At 44.6% G+C, this 24,280-nt stretch overlaps 1 protein-coding gene across 1 annotated transcript in view; it reads left to right on the top strand.

The window, feature by feature from the left end:
- Positions 1–17,004, top strand: part of net1 (neuroepithelial cell transforming 1) — a 34,136-nt gene extending 17,132 nt beyond the window's left edge. Inside the window, 10 exon segments of the mRNA XM_087177736.1 lie at positions 2,298–2,360; positions 12,767–12,874; positions 12,988–13,152; positions 13,561–13,623; positions 13,858–14,031; positions 14,137–14,394; positions 14,508–14,523; positions 14,526–14,677; positions 14,903–15,089; positions 15,202–17,004. Of these exon segments, the coding sequence (XP_087033862.1) occupies positions 2,298–2,360; positions 12,767–12,874; positions 12,988–13,152; positions 13,561–13,623; positions 13,858–14,031; positions 14,137–14,394; positions 14,508–14,523; positions 14,526–14,677; positions 14,903–15,089; positions 15,202–15,656 (1,641 nt within the window). The 3' untranslated portion in view covers positions 15,657–17,004.
- The last annotated feature ends 7,276 nt before the right edge of the window (positions 17,005–24,280 follow it).

Consider the following 24,280-nt stretch of genomic DNA (forward strand, 5'->3'; position numbering starts at 1 on the left):
GTTGTGGCTTTTTTTTTTCTATGCCCCCACTCCCTCAGTAAGCATCTTTCACTGTCTCTGCCTAACTCAATACGCTTTTTGGCAGAACTCTTACACAGGCGTCTCTGCCAGCTCCTTTCTTCAGTGTTTACATTTGATTTGCAGACATAAACTTGTCTCTGCTTTTTCCTCTTTTTGTGTATTTTATTTATCTCTTTCTTCTTTCTCTATCTCTCTCCCTCCACCTCTTCCTGTCTGCCGAGTAAATATTTATCCTCCTTCTCACCAAACTGTGTGTGTTAAACCTTTCTTGGCTAGTTCGCCCCCTATCTAATACAGGCTTGGGTCAGAACGAGCAGGTGGTCAGGTCATAGGGTGGATTTAGTTTTTCTTTGAAGGTCCAACACATGATGTCATGGTAACAAGAGACGTGTATGTAACGTATGTGAAAACTGTATGAATCACGGCAGCGGTAAAACTTCTTGCGCAGACAGAAAAGGTAAAACGCCTCATTGTCTGTGTCTGAAACTTGTGTGTGGTGACGGATGTTCATCGTTTGTGTGTTTCTGTTGTGTGTGGACTTCATGATCCTTTTTTATGTAACACACAAATCTATCAGTCACTCCCCACATGAGTAACAGAGTAACCTGCACAAGCTGCTCTAGCCTCAGTGTGTGTGTGTGTGTGTGTGTGTGTGTGTAATGAGCAGAGAGAGCAGAGGGAGTTGTGTTGAGTCAGATATTTACACTGAACCCAGCCAACCTTTGGACAAGTCGCTGCTTGGAGTGTGTTATTCTATCTGCGAGCTGCTGACGGAGGGATTTCCAAAGGTGGGAGGAACAGGATGGCTAATTTTCTCCTCCTTTCGACCCGTTGTCTGTTTTTGCACAGAGATTACTCTAGTGTCGTTTTTATCTCACATGTAAGACCCGAGCTTAAGGCAAATATTTAACTTGGAGGGAGCTTTCACACTGAGCATGCACGCTTCGCAGACAATGAGCTGCTGACTTCGACTGACCCGCTGAACTGTTCCTAACTCCACGACTGAGGCTTTCATATCCCAGTCTGAATGTTACCCTTCTCACATACACTTATACACACACACACGTACATGTATAGGCTTTATCTAATGTGCCAGGTTGTCAGTTCACTCCTCAGCTAGCTTTAATGCTAACAGTGAAACTCCTGTTGTGCTCAGCTGCGACACTGAATGAAAGTTTGCTATGTAGAAGAGAATTACACAATCTTTTGTTATTTGCAGCCTCCTATTGTGATGCAACCAACATGAACAAACCAAGCTATTCACTGGTATGTTACAGGCAACAGTCGGCGACAACACCACCTGAAATGCATGCTGGGGGAAATATTTAAAGTGTCTAGTTGAATTCGTCGAGCAGATAGCTCTTAAACTTTATGGATGTGGGAAAACAAACAGTTTGGCCTGACGGAGAGGAAATGCCCCCGCACCACCACCACCACCACCCGCCTTTAAAACAAACAAACACACAAGCTCGGCCATTCATCGTCAGCCACCCCTGACCATTATGTATCCATTTTGGCCCTCCTCACCTCGCTGGTCAATCAGGTCTTGACATCCTGTGTGTCCAGCCAGAAGCATTCTGGCCTCCATGGTTAATGGAGCGCAGTGACCGGGCCCCCGGGGGTCCCAGCAGCCACCGCTGCACCTCGGGGGCTTTTACAACCCTCAGACCTCAACAGGCCAGACTGCTGTTCTCACCTGCTAACTGACAGTCCGCATGCAGGTGTTAAAGCGTCCCGCTGCCTAATTAACCCTTTCCTGTTCTCTGCAGGACCTACAGCAGTGTATGTTGCAGCTTTACAATAGAGCTACAGGGGGAAATGAGCATAACTGGCCTGGAGTACAAGCAAGGAATGGGGTGGCTGTAAATTTCTCTACATGCTAGTCTCATCTTGGCACCCAGACAGGGATGTGTACTGCAACACAAAGCAAAGAAAATATACACCACATGTTAGCTGTTACCACATGCAAGTGCTCTCTCATTCTTTTTCAATCAGGGATCTTTAAAGACATACAGACGAGGTCATGAAATCCAGACATTTGAGAAGTGTTTATGTTAATTTGAGATCATTTCGTATTTAGCTCATCAATCTAAACCGCATCTGAAGAAAAACAAAAAACTGTATATTTATATATATTTAGTGTGTATTCCACACTGACGCCACTTGTTGTAGGTGTTCACGGCAGATATGACTCCCCACACTGTGCATCATTAAGTAGTTTGATGGTAGATCAGCTTGTTCTTGCCCACGCCCTCATCATGCCTCTCTTTCCACAGAAGCGGAAGCGCAGGGATAAGGATGACGGTGACGCAGTCAGCCTCTGCAGCTTCGACTTCAAGGTAAAACACACATCAAACAACACTCCTACCTCACTGCACACTAATCTCATTACAGCACAACTGTATGTTACAGTTGTGGACGTAGCCTTAGTTAGAAAGTTAACATTGTCTTGTTTTGCTGGGAGCCCTGCAGTGCTGCTTCAGAGGCCCCTGGTGATCTGCAGACTTTACTTACCACTACAACCACTAAATGGGATCCACACATCTCCTTCTTCATGTCACAGACCACCCATACACCCGTTCAATCATATCTCACAAACTGAAAAACACACAAGGAAATAAAAGCATTACAACAGGAATTATAAAGTAAAGCAACCCTCCAAAAAACGTTTTATATGACATGTTAATAGACATATTGATAACAGGCCAGTAAAACAGCTGCTTTGCTGTAAAGGAAGACACAAGAGAAAACATGCACAGCTGGCTTGTTAAAGTGGGTCCCTATCTTATGTAAACTGATGCTACTTTAGATATGCATTATGAAAATAGCCGATCAGGCTCACTTCCTCTGCTTCTCCGCTACTTTTAAACTGCTGGTCATTGTGAACAGAACTCTGAAATAAAATGAAATGATCTGTTCCTGGATCTGAGGTCCCATAGCTGGGAACCACTGAATGATTTTTTTTAAAGATAACGGCCAGTGCCAATCAACGAGCTGTATGAGAGGGACAGTCAGATAACAGGCAGCATTTATGATCCAATCACTGTTTTATACTGCTTTCTAAATGATGTGTTTGTAAGAGGCTGTGATCGGGCGACAGCGGCTGGTTGATTAAATCTAAGGAGAGATGAAGAAAAACTGAAACTGTTTTGTTGAAATGATCAGACTGTTTAGGTTTTTGTTGTATTATTATTAATTTTACGTTGTACTAAATGTTGCCTGCAATAGACATTGCATTTGTTTTCTGACTGAAAGAGGAGGAAGAGAGGAAGAGGCTCACTGATAGAGACATTTGGTGAAACGCCCTGACAACACTGATGTGACTGAAAGTTGTTTGCACATGTAAACAGCATTTTCAGAGTAATCTTCTCCAGTGTAAACATGGCTGATCAGTGTAGTTCCAGCTCATTTCTGGTGCTCTGACTGTTGCTCCTGCCGCGCTCTACACATGATTAGTGAAACATAGACTAAAGTGTAGATCTGTCTCGTGTCAGTCTAATTTATAGTGTCGTTAAGAAACATTCGATGGAAACAAAAACCCCTGGTTGCACGACTGAAAACTGGAGACCATATCTAATCTGTTGCTTGTATCTGAAGTCTGTGCTCGGTCCTGTTTATCCAGAGCGCATCATCACAAATGGCCTAGCGTATCACCGGAAGACATCTAGATAGAGCCTGTGTTTGTTTGGTGAAGAGCCCGTTGAGTTCTGCTCGTAGTTAACGCCAAAGCAGGTTCCTAGATTTAGAGATGTGACAGACAGGACTGGCCAGGCTGGAAAATACACCTCATTTGGTGTGTGGGTGTTGAGTGAGCACACCTACACAAAGATCTGTCAGTGCTTCTCATAACTGAACACCTTTTAGCTTCAGGCACATTTCACTATCACCCCAGACGTGTCACATTTCCAAATGTGGAAATCTGAATTACTCGTGTAAACAAAAGTGGCGCAAATAAGAGATTGCTGTCTCTTCTTTGAAATATTTGGGCTGAGAGTAACATCAATGGACCCAACAGTTTACAATCAGCCCGTCGCCTCCCTCCATCCATTCTGTCTCCATACAGGCTGTTTTTGTCCTGCACCCACGGGAGAGGGATTAGCAGAGACCTACAGCCTGCACTTCTTTAACCAGTTGGATCAGTTGCTGTGATTTAGCTAAACAAAATCCAAACAATGTTTTTGTGTATCTTCTTTTCTAATTGAGCCGCTTCCAGCGCAGTCTAATCCCCACACACTCTGTTGCACACACAGAGACAGTTGTTGTAGAAAGCCCTTGTTAAACATATGGCGCACTGCTGCCCTTTGGCTCTGACTCCAAATGGAGCTGTTAAGTAAAATCAGAGTTACAAGGAGTTGTCTGAGAAAGTGGCTTTCCAACAATTTAGTTGTGTACTGTTTGATTTTGTCATGATTAGGTCTGTGAATAACAATTCTTCTAATTATCGGTCGATCTGCTTTTTTTTAAGTAGATCTAAAGTGACCAATTTTAGTTGCTTAATCAATTAGTCGATCCACAAAAAAGGAATTAGCAGCTAGTTTTGGTAATCGATTATTCATTTTAGTAATTTTTTCAAGTGGAAATAACAAATATTTGATGTTTCCAGCTTTTGAAATGTGAGGATTTGATGCTTTTCTTTCAACATGATAGTGAACTGATTATCTTTGGCTTTTGGGCCGTTGGTTGAACAAAACAAGACATCAGAAGACGTCACCTTGCTCTTTTAAAAAGGTTTTTTTTTTTTTTTTTTTTTTACTATTATCCAGCATTTGATGAATTGATAAATTAAAAAGCAGGTCTTTATTTTGAAAAATATACACATTAAATGGTAGATCCACAGATATCAAAGGAATAAAGCATGTGGAGAAATATGACAGACAGATTGGTGACGCCTCATATAGTAAATATCATCGTATCAGTCAGCTCTGCTGTGAACCCCCTAAACGTCCACCTTTAGATCATCTACCTGTATCCTGGCTGTCCAGCTTCCTGTGTGGGTTTGGTGGAGCAAGTCAGGGGACGACGCCTTCGCCCTGCCCATCCACAGGTCTGGTCCTGCCTCCAGGTCATGCCCCAGTGTCTTTTACTTGAAGTGAGATTGTCATCACAATAAACATTTCAGCGTTGATGACGCAAATGCTGTTTGTTTAATCACCTGCGCTGCAACTCGAGCCTGAATTCCCCGAAAAACTTCAGAGCAAGAAAATGAAACCCGTTTACTTGTTTTAATTTTTCTGAAAAACTCTGCACCTTAGAAGTGAAAGAAGAAGAACAGCAAATATATTTTCTGGCGGTTTGCCGAGCTCTGTCTTTGTACTGCGGTGCTGCTCTGCTGTTCCTTTCCTGTGTCATAAATACAGAACACCTCTCTGTGAACTGTCCCTATGTTGCTTTGTAATTCCAACATTACAAATCACCTGGTGTGTTTTTCTATTTGTGCGTTTGCCCGCTGAAGCTCTATCAGTGTATCAGTTTGTTCTGTCTACAAAGCGTTGGCGGTTTTTGTCTGTGAGTCTTAGTTACCGCGCTGTGTTTGGTAGCAACCAGGGCTGCGCTGGGCGTGAACACTGACAAAACAAAACTTAACAAAAAAAAGAAGCTGAAAACTATTGAGTAACCTGAAGGTTTTCATTGTTTCTACAGGCTGTTGTGTTATTAGATCACTGTCTACACCTTGTGTGTATCCTCATGTAGGTACAGAGAGAGGGGAGGTATTTATAGTCCCTGCCCGCAGAGCAGAAACTTCCTCGATCAGTAGGAGTTCAAATCTCTCAAACGTGCCTCAACTGAGGGCCTGGTTTAGAAATGTACTCTCTCCCAAACCCTCGGGAGTGTTCTCAGTTTAATGTTCCAAGACGGTTTGTTCGAAATTACCTCTTAATCATAATACCTGTTCCTTTAATATTCAGGTTAGAGACATATAACCAGTGGAGATGCTTTAACACAGAGCATAAGATCGCTGATGGTTTGATGAGTGTGATAATGATGTGAATCACATCCTGTGTTCATAGTCAGCACATCTCAATCCAACTGAAAACCTAGGAAAGGAGCAATTCATTTTTCTCATGAAGCTCCTTTTTCCCATAAAGGTGATGAGAGTTTGACAGGAGCACTTCTGCGAAACTCTCGGATTAATGTAAATGATAAAGCAACAAGGTTAAATATGATTGGAGAGAAATAAAAAACAATCTTTCCTTCTGCAGACCTCCTTACATTGTAAGTTTTCATTCACGTTATCTGCTGTGATGAATAAATGAATATATAGCAAACAGGAATTAAACAGAAACCGAGAAACTCTATTAACGGACTCTGTGTGAGAGGATTAGGAGAGCGTCACTCTCACACAGGTCGGTGATTGAGATAAAATGAGTTTTAAACTCTATCAGTGATGCAGCCTGTGAGAAAGAAAGCTTCTTCTTCTTTCAAAAATACCAAGAAATGAAGAACGAACATTTATATTCTATGTCTGAGAAGGGATTTGGACAGCACCCTCCACCACCACCGCCATCAAAACACCAAAAGATGGACTATATTTTGGAGAATCTCAAAGAATCTGTTATTACAAAGAACACTGAAGCTGTCCTGGAACACTGAGGTGGCAAAACAACATGTTCTTTTTCTCTCTTCATTTTTCCTCACTCAGAAATAGAAGGAATGTCAAATACAGGAAATGTTGGTGGTTTGGCTAAAACAAAAAAGTCTCGACCTGACAGGTCACTTGTTGATACCTAGAAAGATGAAGTGTTCACTTCCTGTTGCTGCTGACCTCAATCAGCAGAGGGCAGCAGCACCTCCACCGTCAAGCGAGCAGCACCAGAGCTGCTGCTTAATGCCTTTCCCAGAGCTGCAATTACACTCTGTGCGTCCTGTACTCGCTGCTGCTGATGTGGAGGTTAAGATGAGCTCAGCCCCTCAGGCCTCGGGGCTCGGTCCGTCCCTGGCACGGCATAGGTTAGGCAGCGGTGAAACTCCACGCCACTCGCTGCATTACTCATCCGTCTCCGCCGCTCTCGTGCTCAGACGGGCATGTGTGTGTGTGTGTATGTTTTGGAGTGTAAATCACGGCTGCGCTCCAGCTGCAGCTCAGCGTGACTAGTGGTGAGGAGGGCCAGACAGGCCTAGCCATGTTGTGTTTAGTTTTTTATAGTGGCGGGGCCAGATGTACAGCTGATTCAGCCCAAGGTCTCCACATACAGCGTGAGTAACAGCAAGGCTGCACAGTGTCCTCCTCAGGCGTGCACAGACTACACACAGACTGTTTCATTTTTTATTAGATCCTCTCTGACTCCTCAGTCTGCATACTTCTTCAGTCTGCCGTCCTTTCTCTCACACTGATCCAAAGCCTGATCCTTTCTGGTTCAGATCCTGTAGTCTTGATTTACTCTACTGCTCCACTTTATTTTGAAGGGTCATGATGATGTAAGCCTGACACGGCGTCCTGTTGGTCTGATGAGCCCTCCGTCAACAAACCCTCAGAACAAGGTGTCAACGTCCATACACCCCAATCAGCATCTGTGTTCTGTCACACGCTCACACACACACACACACACACACACACACACACACACACACACACACACACACACACAGTAGCAGCATGAAGCCTGTGTCCTTCTTCACACCTCCATGTTGACCCAGGAGGATGAAGTAGAGTCATGAACAGGCTCGCCCATTTGCCCAAAACACATTCTCACACACACGTTCTCACACACACACATTCTCACACACACACACACACACACGGTGACACCCTGCCTTGCAGTACACATTAGCCACTCCATCAGACCTGACACCTCCACTTTTTCTTGTGCATTTGTGCAGCAGCTGTGTGGGTGTGTAGGCTTCAGGGGTGGTTGTCCCTCAGCCGGTCTCGGCGGGGGGGGGGGTGTGCACACGTGCATGAAAAAGAACCACAGGTTTGATTCCCTGCTCCACTCTAGCCCTTTGTCTTAACTGAAATTGGCAAACACATTAACCCTCTCTCCCTCCCATTACACCAATCAACATATGGGTGGCAGTTGCACCCCGACCCCCCCTGCAGTACTCAATATACAGGTTTCAGTTCAAACATCTGGCTGAGTGTGTCACTGCGGCCCAGCTATTGATATTCTAATTGATCACCTCCCCCCTTTTCAGCTGATGAGACTGATAACGGCTCTGTTAAAAGTGCAGCGCAGAGAGTGAGGCGTCAGAGCAGAGACTGTTTGATTAATGAGCCGGCAAGAAAAACCAAAGCAAAAATCTCTTTGTCACTTTTTCATTTGAACTATATTAAACAGAATTATTCATTTAGTTTCAAACCTTTTAGCACCTGATACCAGACGTCTTTTGTGTTGGTGCTGCAGCATTGATTGTGCGTAATGATTTTAGTTTCATTCGCATTAGTAGCACTGACAATCTGAAATATTGAAGCATTAAATTTCACTTGGAGCATGTGCAATAGTTAGTAATAGTGATTTATGGCATCATTATTATAATGGTCATTAATGATCAGAGTAATTTAATAAAATATAGTTTTAATTGAAGCTGTGTTTATGCTGGATTTTTTTAAATCAGTCTATTTCACAAACAGACGCCATCAGATCCTAAAAACATAATTCTGATAATTACAACCTGACCAGTAAATCAAGAGGCAGATTATCTGCCAATACTGATTTTATTACAGTTGTATTAATAATCAATAAATAGTTGTTATTTTTCATCAGTCAACTTTTTAAAAATTTTATTTTATTTATTTATTTAAAATGTCTAGGAAGTCTAGGGAGTTTCGTAGAGACCGTTCAGTTTCACTGCCACCCCTCTGTCTGTCCACCTGTATGCTTTCTCTCTCTCTCTCTCTTTCTCTCTCTCTTAGTCTCGTCTCACATGCGCATTTTCGCTTTCTCTCTTTCCCCTTTTCTCTCTCTCTGTTTTTTTTTCTTCTGTGGGACAGTTAATTGACATTTAAACATTGGTATTCATTTATTTCCATCCCTGGTAGCATTTCACCAAAGCCGTGCAGCATCCGACCCCTGTGTTGAGAGAAGGGACACTTAGACCCCTGATGCAGGTTTAACCCACGTCACTGTGTCGGTCTGAATGGGAAAGGAAACTGGAACCAAAAACTGTTGCTAGTTAATTTTCTATTCTCAGTTAATTGATATCTATAATGTTTTCCAGTTAAATGAACTGTTCAAACAGTGCTTCATATTTGCTCTTACTGTCATCTTTGACAGTAAAAGCCAATTGCTCAACTGCAGCATCCGCAGCATAAGTATTAGAACCAAATGTGGCATTTTCTGTCATGTGTTTATGAAAACAAAATGTATTAAAAAAGCTTTTTTGAACATCAAATACCAAAGTGAATTCTCAGACTTTTCTTCAAATCCCAGCCCAGTTTCCTGAGCGAAACCCGTATCATGTCAGACAAGGTTCAGTCGTCCCCTAGCTTTGCTTTGACCTCATCACAGTTGTTTGTGTAGTAAGCTTTACCTGTGATCTTCTTCTTCTAAATTCTCACTACTGTTTTCACGCAGTGGCTGGATCAACAGAGCATACAGGCAGCCTGTGCTCACTTCCAAGTAAACCCAGTCCCGCCTCATGTGCTGCCCTGCAGCCATGAGGGCTGAGCAGAGGCTCCTCCCCGTCTCTCCTTCTGGTATAAAGGCCTCTCCCCCCTCACTACACCTCAGACCAAAGTTTAGAAAGAGTGTGTGAGGAGAGCTTTCAGAAAGCTCTGCCCCCTGAGGGAAGAAGAAGAAGAAGAAGAAGAAAACGAACAGGAGGAGGGAGGCGTATTTATTTATTTAGGGTCTTTTTACTCTCACACAACCTTTTGAGGTTCATCAACTTTTTTTTTTCTCTCTGATGTGGATTACTTGAAAACCGACCCGCCAGGATTAAAAAAACGGATATTGTGTTTTTACTGAAAGCTATGGTGGCTTACGATGAACTGGGTAGCTTGGTGCCTATCAAACGGACTCTGCAAGTGATAGACTACCAGAACCAAGCCAACAAGGAGTCAGAGGTGAGATGCAAAAACTCAAACCATGGCGGTGATGGTGGCTGATACTTGTGGGGTGTTTATCTGCTATCTGTATCTGTCAGTAAATGTTTGACTGGAGTTCATTTATATGAAGTCATATCTCTGTGTCATGTGTCGGATTGCGAGTGAATCAGCGCCTAACCCTGTTTCTTTTTTAGTTGTTTTTTTATCTGAGCTGGGTGTGCAGTGACATGAGACTTTGAACTTTGAGCCGAGGCTCTTAGAACAATGCTTGAGATACTGCCTAACCTGGAGAGGTTAATCATTGGGTTACACTGCACCTGAATGGCGCTGTAAACATTCAACTGCCCAACAGCTCAGCCTTGGTGGGATACGGAGAGATCAGGATAAACAGTAGACTCAAAGTGCCTCAAACAGTGAAGCAGCAGGGGGGGGGGATTCTCAGTCAACAACCCTTGTGTCCCTTTTAGCTCAGTCCCGTCTACAAATACTTTTCTTTTGACCTCTGACTGAAGTCGAAGCAGGTCTCTAATGCAAACGAAGCACAGCAGCCCGAGAGCATTCCTCCAGCTTCAAACACTATCAAAGGGACGCGGTTGCTGAAACCCAGGTGTGCCCTCTGCACTGATAAAAGCCACAACTTCACTCCTTCCTTCCCCTTTTGAGGCTTGCATGGTTCCCCTTCAGAACAGGGTTTTGGGATGATGTGGTTTCATTGACAGTAAACCACTTGACAAAGGAGAAGTCTGAGGACAATTTGTGAAGTGAGTTGCACAATTGAGACACTCTCAGGCCCCGTGCAGTTTTTTTTTTTTTTTTTTCTTCTGTGCTGACCTCGACTCTTTCATTCATGGCTTGGCTGTTCTGTTCTAAGCTCCTATCAGCTCAAGCTGTGCTGCAGTCGCAGGGACACGTCTGGGGTTTTAGCTCAAAGAGAAAAGCGCTGGAACGCTTTTTTGGATCCCCTGAAAAACCTCTGTCTTAGGTTAGGAGTTTAAGGAGCACATGAGTACAATATATATTTTGTTCCACTGATATTAGTTCCCCATAGCAGCAGCACAAATCCCGGATCCGTCTGGTTTTTCTGAAGTGAGCCAGACTCAGTGAAACCCCACAGAGTTCAGGAATAGCAACTTTCGCCGTATGCACTGTTTCACTTTACAGCTGATTCACAATGAGAGGCTTTAGTGGCCTTTTGTTATTCTGGGGCCAGTCCCAAAAGGACAGGAAGGGCATAATGGCCAACACGCGTTTCCAATGTTGACTTTGGGAACCCCCCTCCACCACCACCACCCTCCTCCAACTTTTGCTTTTTTTTTTTTTTCTTTGTCTACAGATATTTAAAGGTCACAAATTAGAGGCAGACTCTGCACAGACAAGTTAAAAAACTTGTGTCCTCACATGTTCACCACAGTCCCCCGCCACTAGAGGGCTTGTCCGGACTGTCTGGCTGTTCCCATCTGATCCCATGTGGAGACCCCGGCCACAGCAGACTGTGACTCAACCGCAGCCTCGGCAGCTCTCAGGCCACGCCAGACTTAAGTGGATCTGTTCTGCAGCTGTGTCTGCACGGCCCCGGAGCCTCAATGACGGCTCTGTTTCCCAGATTCGCTGAGCCAAGGCAAAATCCCCATTTGGCCTGAGTCAGGAGAAAGCACAGGCGACTGCTCGAGTGCTGCGCTCCATTTCAAAGAGCAAGGCTTCATTAGTGTGTAGTTTGTAAAAAGAAGAAAAAAGGAAAATGTTTTGCGGGGAGTGCAAACTTTTGGAAATGCTAATTATGGCTGTGGCTGTCTCGTCCTGTCGTATTTCAGAAGAGGTCCTGAAATCATTACCTCAGATCTTCAGCTCTTTGATTCCTGTGGCCTGTTGTTGTTGGCACGAGGCCAAGCAGCTCTCTCTCTCTCTCCTTTCTCCCAGCCTCGGGGCAGGGTGAGGGGAGGAGTGGGAGAGGGGGAGGTCACCTGGCCCAGGTGTGTTGCTGCTCTCACGCGAGGTTTGTCGAAGAGCCTGTCTCGACTCGCAGCCATAAACACCGCAGTGCACCCCCTGTGACGCGGCACTGTGTAAACACTTGAGGATGGGTGGGGGGGCAGATTTCGCTGTCTGTTTACGACTGCTGCTACTTCCCCCTGACTCACATTGTCGGTCTGCCACACTCTCCCATAATGCCCCGTCGCCCTGGGAAAGGCAGTTAAATCAGTAAGAGTTTATCTCACACTGTTTGAGTGACGGAACAGATCCGTCCTCGAGTGGAGTTGTAGCTGCTGTTGGGCCAGATAGTAGCAGTGTGTGTGTATGTGTGTGTGTGGGGAGGGGGTGTTTAACAGCTGAGAGCAGGATCTTGTGCATTCCTGGCATTCCACCAGACCTCCTTCCCCTGCAGATCAGCAGTCAGAGAGGGTCTTTGTGCTCAGTGGGCTCTTCACATGATGGAGCCAACAGCTGCTGGAGCTGCTTCCTGCGCCCCAGTATCTCTGTCTGTGCGCCGGTCTGTCTGGGTGCAGCGCCACCTCGGCTCCAGCTACTCGTATGTCCTCGCCCCAAAGCAGAGAGTGGAGTCAATAATGATCATTAATGATCCGACTCGATGTGTTCAAGTCACAAGGGAGCGCCTGGACTCAGTGCTGAGGTCTCACAGTCTGAGTCGCTGATCCATTGGTTCCGTGTTGCTGGACAAAGAATGAAAATGCACGACTGTCCTTTGACATGAGTCGTGATAAAGCTGCCTGACTAATCTCTCCTTCCTTTTTTTCTCTCAAGGAACCCAGCAACAAGCGTGTCCGTCCTCTCGGCAGGGTGACGTCGCTAGCCAACCTCATCTCTCCGGTAAAGAATGGGGCCGTCCGGCGCTTCGGCCAAACCATCCAGGTAGTCCCCCCCTCCCTCGACACCTCTTTGCTGTTGTATATGTCGCACCAAACAAGTTGGTGTCCAAATGCAACATGTCTGACATCTGGGGCTTCCCGTTTTGCCGTCTACAGGCCTCGTTCCGGGGCGATGGCAAGTCGCCGGGCATGCCCCAGAAGCCTTGCAGCAAGGCAGCGGCCCCCACACCGCCTAAAAGGAGGAACAGTACGCTGTGGTCGGAGACACTCGACGTCCACCAGAAGGGAACGTTCTCCACTAAAGAGATCAAGCGGCAGGAGGTGAGAATCATTTTAAATGCAGTAGAAAAGACAAGTAGAGGACACACAGGGGAAAAGAGGAAAAGTCATAGAGTCAGACATCCAGACAGAGTAGTTTCACATATCCCTGTAGTATTTGTGTCAAATACTGTGAATGGGGCCAGAAGCTCCCCCCAACCCCTCCTTTTGTCCTGCATATGTCATATATCTTATCCAACTGTCAACATCCATAAAGTTTTAAACATCGAGAGAGAGATTGAGAGGGAGCGAGCAGCCAGACAGATTTCAAAGTTTGACCTCAGTCGTTTGGCTCCATCACAGGTTTAGATTTAGTCCAATCACTGTCAGTTGCAATCCTGTCACGACATCCTGATTCATGTGTTTTGCTAAAAAACTTTCTTTCTGTGCCTCCTCCTCCTCCCTCCCCAGGCCATATTTGAGCTGTCTCGTGGAGAACAGGACCTGATTGAGGACCTCCAGCTGGCACGCAAGGTTTGTACTTTTAAACCTCTGAGGCGGAGGGAGTACATGTAAAGCAAACAGATTAAATCAAAGTCTGGCAGGCCTTCCACTCAGCCAAGCCAGCGACTATAAAAAGACAGGAATTATTCCTCTGTCTTTCTGTTGTGCCCCTCAAGCTCTTAGCTCAGCTATTCTTAGCATCCGCCCCTCTTGGCCTGCTGGGATATTGTTATTTGACCGTTTTGGCTCTGCTCCCGTCCACAGGCGTACCACGACCCAATGCTGAAGCTCTCCATTATGTCTGAGGAGGAGCTCACTCACATCTTCGGCAACCTGGACGCCTACATCCCTCTGCATGAAGACCTGCTGACCCAGCTCTCCAAAGCCACGGGGCCTGACGGGACGGTGGGCCAGATCGGACAGATTGTCGTTAGCTGGGTAAGCGTCCTTTCACCAAGTCGCCGGACACTGTTTGATTCTCTTAATATTCTGGGTTTCAACTACGGCGGGCAGTTAGTGACGGTGTCCCTCCTTCTTTTGCAGCTGCCCAGGCTAAATGCCTACAAGGACTACTGCAGCAACCAGCTGGCAGCCAAGGCGCTGCTGGACCAGAAGAAGCAGGACAGGCGGGTGCAGGACTTCCTGCAGCGTTGCCTGGAGTCTCCCTTCAGCAGGAAGCTGGACCTGTGGAGCTTCCTGGATATTCCACGCTCCCGTCTGGTCAAGTACCCGCTGCTGCTCAAGGAGATACTGAGACACACTCCACCAGAGCACCCCGACGCTGCGAGCCTGGAGGAAGCGGTGAGTCGGAAGACACAAACAAATCAACACATTTGTTTAACACAGGAACCAGCTTCATCTGCAGATCTTTAAAATGTAGCTGAAGTTAATCATTTGATTCCCCGTGTGTTCAGATCACCGTCATCCAGGGGTCCTGTCCGACATCAACATGAAGAAGGGAGAGTCTGAGTGCCAGTACTACATCGACAAGCTGGAGTATCTGGACGACAGGCAGAAGGACCCTCGCATCGAGCAGTGCAAGAGCCTGCTGTGTCACGGCGAGCTGCGCAACAAGAGCGGCACGGTGAGCAAAACACACACTCACTTCCCTCTCAGCAACACATGGCCTCTTTGGCTGCCTCTTTACACACTGGCTGTGACCACCTGCTTTCCCCCGATCCCCCAACCACCCGGTGATTTCACCGCACGAGTATGAGCCGTTAACATCTTCCAGGAAACTTTTGGTGGTGCTTATGTAATATATCAATGTTCTGGTTTTAATATTTCTTTGTTTTTTGATTCCTACCAGAAACTGCATGTGTTCCTGTTTACTGAGCTGCTGGTTCTGACCCGCCCCGTCACCAGGAACGAGCGCCAGTGTTTTCAGGTTTACCGGCAGCCAATCCCAGTGCAGGATCTGGTGCTGGAGGACCTGCAGGACGGCGACGTCCGAATGGGCGGCTCCTTCAGAGGCGCTTTCAGCAACGCAGACAAAGGTAAGGCTCACGTCCAATGTCAGAACATTTGTGGCAGTTAATGCAGCTTTAGATTTTGTCTCATATCATTTATATCAAATTGCTAATTTCATTTTTTCTGTTTCTTCAACAGCCAAGAACATTTTCCGAGTGCGTTCCCAAGACCCGAGCCAGGCGCAGTCCCACACGCTGCAAGTCAACGACGTCTTCCACAAGCAGCAGTGGCTCAACTGCCTCCGTAGCGCCATTTCCGTCCACCGGCCCCTCAACGAGCCCTCCACCCCGAGCCCGCCCACGAGCGCCGCCCGCACCAAGCGCCGCCCCTCCTCCGTCTCGGCCATCATCCACATGGAGGAAGCGGACGAGAACTGCCTGCAGCCGACGTCGCAGTCTGCCCCCAGCTCGCCGTGCAACAACGCGGCCCCCAGCCCCACCTCCTCCTCCTCATCCCCGTCATCCTGCTCCTCAGCTTCGTCGACGACGTCGTCATCCTCGACGTCCCCCGTCTCCTCATCCGCGTCGCAAAAAACCAAAAAGGACAAGAAGTCTCTGTGTTCTTTAGGGAAGAGGAAAGAGACGATGGTGTGAACTGAGCTGACAGGAGACAATGGACTCCAGGGCGGACATTTTGTTTTTTTGTACATAAATTCAGAAACAGCGCAGAGAAGCGCAGGACTTGTATTTATGTGTGTCTGCGTGCGTGCGTATTATTACAACAGTGTTCTGTGTTACTGTCCTCTTTGGCAGCTATTTACCTCACCCCTCCTTCCAAGTGCATCCCACAGAGACACAGAACCGGGGAGGGGGACGTGCCCGCCTTCCTACAAAGGGAAGCATAACGAGAAGCAAACACACTTTTCACACATGAATCTTTGTGTCATAAGTGGGTTTCTTGAAGGTAGAGGTGGTGCATCAAATCCTGTTTACTCTTAATTTGATATTTAAACATTATTTTAGACCATTTTTGGGGGACATAATGAAAGTTTTACATTTTTATATCCTAAAATCGATTGTAGTATTTTTTTTAGATATAAAGCAGCACTGTTTTAGCTTTAGGTGAAGTTATTTGACATTTTGAGTGTGTTTAGGAGGCAAGAAAGAAAGAGAATCCCCAAATAGATAAGATGTACTACACAAAGCTACACACCTTCATCTGTAAAAGTCTGATTTTTACATTAATGAGATCTTATTTTTATACATTCCTTAAATGACAGATGTTTGGACCCAGACTTTTTTTTTTTTTGCAGATACTGCAGTCAGAGGCATTAATTTAAATCCCTAACAGGTGAGATTTCAGTTTCTGGCTGTCAGAACAATAACAAGTCATCAGACGTTGAATCATGTCAAAGAAGAGACGAGGAGTTTTGTTTAAACACAACATTTTTGAACTGAGCCATGTTGGTTTTTTTTTTTTTTTAAAAAGCTGACTTTTCAGAATGAAACAAAATGAAATTTCTCAGTGTAGCATCTTGCATGGAGCTGTAGTTGTGGGCACTGCTTGCACCTGTCGAGGCAGCAGGATGTTTGAACTTGTCCTGAGGGACGGGAAAGTTAAACATGTAAAGGATTTGTAAATGAAACTAGAAGAATGTTGTCCGAAGGCTGAAGAGATTAAAGACGAGATGGATAAAGTGTGATTTGGAAACTGAAATAGAGTGTATGTGCAAGATGTGTCAATCCAACAACTTCCCCTTGTGTAAGTTGATGTGGTATCTTGCTCGTAGATGGATGGTTGGTCGGTAAAACTCAAGTGAGTGTAATCAATGGAAAAAGTATGTAGGGGAAGAGCGATGAAAAAGAAGGTTTTTGTATGTGCACAAGATGTTTTTGTCATTGAGATGGAAAAAAGAAAAGAAAAGGAAAAGGCAATTTGCTTGCCACAAACTGTATTTAATAAAAGAGAACAATAAAAATCTGTGTAAGATTTGCATCTGAACATTTTGGTTTCGTGTCTTCATACTTCTTCACTCTGACTTCTGTCCACTGATTTATGTCTGCTTAACTCTTAACTAAACAGCTGGTTTCACATAGGAGCCAAGAGAAACATGTCCAGTGAAAGAATTAATCAGGATTTGCTTTTTTAAACTGCGACATCCCTGCCTGCTCCCTGCTTGAGAGAACTTATTTGTTGACAGTCTCTTTCAGAGGAAACCGCTTTTTTATCAGGTCTGTGATTTCCATTTGGAAGACTTGACCAATGGTCTACAAGAGGCCGTCAAACCTTTTAACTGTTTTTAAATGTAGAGAATTAACACTTCACTCTGGCGTATAAGATAAAGATGAGTTAAAGTGATCACCAGAGAGAAACCATAGAGACTGAGCTCTTAAAATGTCACACATAAAGAATCGTTCATAGCGAGGCAGATTTTCTTCCTTTTGAATTTGTCTGCTTGGCACAACCCAGACGCTGCTTGTGATTTTATTATGTATGTTAGGTCTTACGTCTGTCTCTCAGACATTCTCCAAACATTTGCTCATGCTCTCCACACAGTCGCCCATTTACTTTTAATGGAACTTGAACACGTACCAGCAGTACAGTTAATGAAATGGATGTTGTTAAGTTCCTGGGCAGCCTGTGATGAATGTCAGACAGCAGCGGGTGTCAACAGAGAAAATGATAAAATGAGTGAAAACTGTCCTGAACTCTCAAGAATATATAGCTTTTTATAAAGTTTTGGGTGTCATTTTTGCTGACATTAAAGTTGTATCCTCCGAAAAGTGAGCGCACCTGGAATGTTGCAAATAATCCATCAATGTTTTCAGAGTAATGGCTAACATCTCAAAACATGGCAATGTCAGTGAAAATACTGTATGTCCAGCTTAGCAACAAACAGGAGCAGATAAGCTAACATTTTAGCTAGATTAGCTACTATTTTATTTGGAGGTCAAACTGAAAGTAGGCCACACTAAATAATGGCTATTCCTCTTTGCATTGGAAAAATATGCGCATCGCTACAAGTAGGTCAAAGATGAACCAAGACGCTGGTCTGTAAACTGATAGATTGACCGTGTTATTTTTTGAAATGGTGCCAAAACTCAAAGTTGGAGCCTTCTGATAGCCAAGTGCTATTATAGTATGATACCCTATAATTAAGCCCATTAACTGGAAATACTACATCCATGAAGGTCGAGTCCATACCTCAAAATCAACATGGGCATGTAGCATGTCTGAGTTTGTGTCCCATCACAGACCTACAATTAACCAAAAGCCTTAACCCTAATCTTTTCCTAACCTTAAACAGTATAGAGTTTATAGCCATATGCAGATACTGTAGAGTATACTGTAAGCTTCTGCTCCCCATATTTCCTCTGTCAACTGCCTACTACAGCCAATAATGGCTAAAATGTCAAGATCCAAGTTATGATAAACCAGAATTATCCTTTTAACTATACGCCCATAGGCGATGGCAGTGGTGGTGGTGGAGTAAATCCAATTGGTGCAAAAATAATCTATTTCTATCTATTCAATTAACCTTTATTTAACCAAAAAAGTCTCTTGAGATACATTATCTCTTTTGCCAGAGAGACCTGGCCAAAATAGCAAAGTAAGATAAGTATCACATACAAAGATCATTAAATTACAACAGTCACATGAAGCACAACAAAGCAAGACCAGAGACACATGAGAGAAATAAAACTTGTCTGTTTAGAACAATTAAATTCCCTCTGAAACATTTTTCGAAAGTCATGTTTGAATGTCTGATATGAAGGTAGTCCAGGGTGCTGTTTAACCAAGATGTGAGCAGACTCTAGGGACACTGAAGATCTAGATGATCAGGTCTGATAGCTGTTATAAACAGGAGAAGCATTTCAGGAGGGTAAACAGGAAGTTTACAGAAGACATCTCTAAAGTCCATCAAGTTAACTTGTATAAATTAGAGTCATGAGTTCTTGTAACAACATTCAAAATAGAAGACATAGATGAATGACACACAGGTCAAGCCTACGTACAGGGGATAACCATTATCTAAAACAGTTAAAAATGTGGCTCGAACAAGATGTTTCCAAGCTGCAAAAGAAAAGCATTTCAATGAAAATAAAACCAAATGCCATAAATGTGCTTTTTGTGCATTCAAGGTTAATTCTAATTGAAAAAAATATTGAATCTCTTATAGCAAAGGTGGTGACAGGGAGGTGCTGAGTTGCGTAGTATCGTGTCTGAAACACAAAATCACAGGATTAAAGAGATATTTAAAGAACAGCATCCAACAACCAATTGGCAAAAAAAAGGGCGTATCTCAACCTCGGGCCTAACCTCTCTTTGTCCCTTTGTTTACCCCTGTTAAAGCGAATGTACCTGTTTTTGTTTGCCTGTCATCCATAACAATCAAAAACTCTGTTGTTTATCTGAGTGTCGGTTTCATCTGGTGAATCAAAGTTTTTGGTGAGTAAGCAAACGCAGCGACTGCGGTTGATTTTACGATGCCACACACAAGCTGCTGCTACGTAACAATACGGCTCTTTTGGAGATGTTACAGGTTATGTAACAAACACATGCAGCTTTAAACCAGCAGCCGTAACAGCAAAACAACCTAGCCGAGAAGCAGCCGAAACACAACAGGGCCATCAGGAACCTCCCTGCAGTGTACCGCAAACTTCTCTCGGCAGCTCAGCTGTGCTAGCGAAAGAGCTGTGGGCCAGATTATTGACAGACGCAGACAGCTAAGCCCTCTGTCAGTGATACGTCACTGTCGCATCCTCTGACACTCCAGATCACCTCAGCTAAAAAATTCCACAAACACACCCTGATGGCTTAGATCTGACCTCAACCCTGAAGGATAAGATGAACTCAGGGAAACAGAAACTTCTCTGACTGCTCTGACTCAGACACCCAGTTTCCCTATTACCATAAGTACAATGTGGAAGTGACGCCTGATACTGGACATTCACTAATGTGACAAGGAGCTGAGATGGCAGAATGTGTCAGGAGTCATCTGGGACTAATATAGATCCTATGGTGGCTGTAAGTCATTGTCAGACGCTGTTGTATGTACTGAAGGAATTTACCATTTTTTCACAATTCTTTAGCTTTGTCTTTTCTAATGTGATTATCACATTTTTCCCCACAGTTGTTCCCAGTTAGCAACTGTATTGGACTAAAATTCATCAGATGGACAGAAACATGACCTCAAAGGAATGCTATTGTTGCTCTGAATGTGTAAACTGGCAAATGTTTGCACACACATTAGTCACATCAGCAAGGGGATAAGTTAATAAGTCAAGCTTGTTTCACTGTCCCCAACTGGCCTGAAACACAATAAGGCCATTAGAGGCATTTTCCATAAGAAAAAAAAAAAAAGTTTAGTAAACCATACTTTATTATGGTAAAAGCACAACTGGCACAACTTCACCTCCTTCCAAGGCGTATGGAGAAAGGAAAAAGTCTAAAGAGGTCAAAACTCCAGCAGCACTTGAAGTATACAGAAGAACTTCATTGAACCACTGGCATTTTGCCTTGAAGACCATGACCCTTGATGAATGCCAGAAGGTGACGCGCTTTGGTCTAATAAAGTTCTTCTGTTTACTTCAAGTGCTGCTGGAGTTCTGACCTCTTTATCCTGATGGTAAGCAATAAATAAGTGTTTTATAAATAAAAGTTGTTTTAAGTACAATCAGATCAGCTGTTGTGCTAACCCTGTCACATTCACATTGATGTTGTCACTGTTGATTAAAGGAATCATTCCACATTGTGGGAAATAGAGCAAGAGATTGATGCCATATCTTAAGCAAACAAGATACACGTTAAGCAGTGAGGATTATAGAGCTGTGTGATAGAGCCAGGCTGTAGTCAGCAGACCCTGTTACTGGCTGCTTAGACACCCAAATGCTGACTAGTTCTCTAAAATCACACACAGTCAATATTAATCCGGCTTCATCCAGTACTGAGGATGTGGAAGGAGCTCACAAACTCTGCTGGGACGTATAGGCCAGTCTAAACCTGAAGGAACTCGTCAACAAAAAAAAAAAAGACTGTGGACAAAGACTGGTCTGGTAAAACAACAGGAGGAACACGTGTACATGACAGGACAATGCAGCCCGTTGAAGGCCCACTGTCATCAGTGCTGGCGGACCATGTGGGGGGGCGATGAATTAACTCGCTCACGGCTTATGCATGGCGAAAAGGTCAACGCAGCCCCGCACTCAGCGGAGATAATATAGAGATTGTCTGTGAGATTAACATGCGCATAAACAAAGCCTTACAAGTAGTGTGGCCTGTCTGTTTCCTCTAAAGCAACAACATCTCTTTCATTACTGCCGGTTCAGATGTTAGGAAGGTACTGGAAACCCCCCCCCCCCCCGGAGATGAGACCACACCCACCACCTGCGAGACAATAAGCACACGACTTAATCTGACCAGCGAAGTGGCGCTTGGAGGCGACCTCAGACGACTGCGGGTCAAACAGGTTCACAGCAACTTCTCTATCAAAACCTGGACTGGACGTGTTTATGTCAAAACACTCTCCTCCTCCGCTGGTCCTGACAGATCCAGGAGCAGCTTCAGTCATCACCCTCTCGCTTCTGAGAGCAGCTGTCGGCCCCGGCGTGTTTCTGCCGATAGATAAATATCACCTTGTCTCTCACAGATCTCTTTCGCCTCAGGAGATGACGTGTGAGGGTGGGAAAGAAAAAAAACCTTGAACAACAATTATTGGCTCACTAAAATATTCATCTATTTTAAAAGGGTGATGGAAATATTTCCCCGCAGGGACGTTCTGCATAAAAGCACGGCTGGTTTGCAACAGCAGGAGCTTGTCTTGAACTGACATAACCCAGAGGCTACTTTGAACAGTCTTTATCTCATGAACAACAGTCTTACGAAGTACAATAAAATGATTGACAATCAAGTGGGCAGGGTTGTAGTATCAGGCCACGTCTGACATAAAAGTCCTACACAGTTTTCCCATAGAGAATATCACTGGGTGCATCTGGTTGGTTATGAAACTCGTTCTCATTAAATCATTATTATGAGTAAGGAGAAACTGGGTCTCAGGCGTAAGCACTCTAAAAAAGGCAACGGCTGAGTTTCAGTTTGAATTTCAACAAAAAGGAAACGTTGCAGTAAGAGGAAGAGAGACAGAGTGAGGATGATGATGCGAGAGGGAGCCTGAGGAGGAAGATGTTCAGACCTGCATTAAACATGCGTCCTCAGCTCTGAGTGTGTCAGCTCACGCCTGACTTTAAAAACGAGTCTCCACATGCGTCTCCAGTGACCACTTGCGATCGCATCTCACTTCCTGCTTTATATGCAAATAAACAGGTATGTGTTGATGTAGAGAGAGAGCGAGCGGGGCACGGAGGGGGGGGGCATCAGTGGAGTAGTCGGTCCTTCAGTGTGGTCCAGGACACATTCACGTTCACTCTGCTGAAAGGATGTGGCCTCATGTGTTTCCAGACCTCCTCTGAATGTGGTCTGAGTGATCGGATCTCAAATGAGTCCTCGATGCGTCTTGGGTACGTTCACACCTGAACTTAGAGCTGACCGCTTGTGATCGGATGTTAATACCAGGTCTGAACAGGGCCTAAGAAGACAAGGACCACATTTATCACATGAAGTTTGAGCTACATTGGTCGACCATGTTGTAAACCATGTGTTAACATTGAGGTTCATGAATATGTGGAGGTGAGCAGTGCACACAGAACCTTTTTACATCTACATTTATAGTAAGCCTATACTGAACTACGCAGTGTTGAGAATTGCACGCTTATGCAATCCTGCGTGAATGAATCTTCACAGATTGAAGCTGGTTTTCACCTGATGAAACATTAAAATGTGCCTGGATACTGATGCTCAGGATGGACCGGAGACGTCTCTGTAAGCTGGTGTTCCAGTTGAAAGAAAATACACAGCAATGTCAACAAGTGTGTGTGATGTTCAGTGAAACGGTTTTCATCCTCCAATATTGCTTTTTGTGTTCGGGGGAGATTCAAGCTCCCTTTCATTTCCTCTGGAGGAGGCCCAGGGCTTTGGAGGAATGAGACAGTGACCTCTCACTCTGAGCTAATGGTAGTTTTACTTGGACGTCAGCGATGCCAAACTTTCTTTCTTGTGCTGTGAGTCTGTGGGAGTGAGTATTCGCTCTTTATATGCTGACATTGGCTGAGGTAAAGCGCGGCAGAAGTGCTTTAAGGGCACACGGCCGGCCAAGAGTGGTGTAATAACTCACAAAAAAGATAGTTATCAAACACTGTAAGATGCATTTTTCCATATTACTGTGAGTGAGAGCACGCAGGTCCAGTTTGGGAGGAATGCCTCCGCTTTGATTGAGTTTTTCTCCTTGTCACGAGAGCTATCAAGCAGGAATCTGCTCCACATATCATACATTCACAAACACATCAGGCAAGGTCTAAAATAGCAGCTGGCGCTCCTCCTCGCTTGCCTCACCACACTGACTTACTCCGTCAGGTATGAGTGCTTTGTTTTTAAAATCTGTCACCGGATTGTTTCGTGCGTTCTCGTCCCTGTCCAAGCCTCCGAATGTTAAAAAAAAAAAAAAAAAAAAAAAAAAAGATTAGCTGAGAAAACAAAGCTGGCTGAGTCGGAGGAAACCTGAGAATCTGGGATTATCAGAGACTGCACCGGGAGTTTGGTGCCTAGTCGCCCCGTTCTCACTGGACCACAAGCCATAAATGGTCCTGCAATTTTCCATGTCTACATCAGGAGCCACAGGTAATTTTCCATGTGAGACACTCCGGCAATTTTCTGGCTCAGGACCGCTTCCAGTATGATTTCCATAAATATTCCTTCATGGGTCTAATGGGGATTAAAGCAGCAACATTCTCAGATAATGGTTATGGTTTAGAAACAGCTTATGACAGATGGAGCAAATGAGCCAATCAGGGGGGACTCGGAGAGCGGTGCATTAGCTCGCGTGTTCTCTCATTGTGCAGCGGCGGAGGATTCTTATCGCTGTGGAAAAGGACCAGAGTTTGTGTGATAAAAAAAAAAAACACATGACCTTATACGGATTATTAAAACTGGCAAAGTCTGCAAGGTCCAGGGGGAAATGACTTTTTATAACCGAGTACAAAAGGTTAAGAGTTGGTGAATACTTCTGAGCCTGTAGCTTTTAGATTAGCTGTGCTAACACTTCTACAGAAACAAATCCTTATTTTTGTAGTTTTGGCTGCTGTTCTTCTCTATAATATAACATTGCACTCACCAAAGAAAAGAACAGCGTTTATATTCTTTTACCAAAGATTTCAGTTTTCTC

Source organism: Seriola lalandi, unplaced genomic scaffold, assembly GCF_002814215.2.
Source record: "Seriola lalandi dorsalis isolate HSWRI2012SDOR001 ecotype SW California unplaced genomic scaffold, Sedor1 jcf7180002054641, whole genome shotgun sequence".
Taxonomy (NCBI): Eukaryota; Metazoa; Chordata; class Actinopteri; order Carangiformes; family Carangidae; genus Seriola; species Seriola lalandi.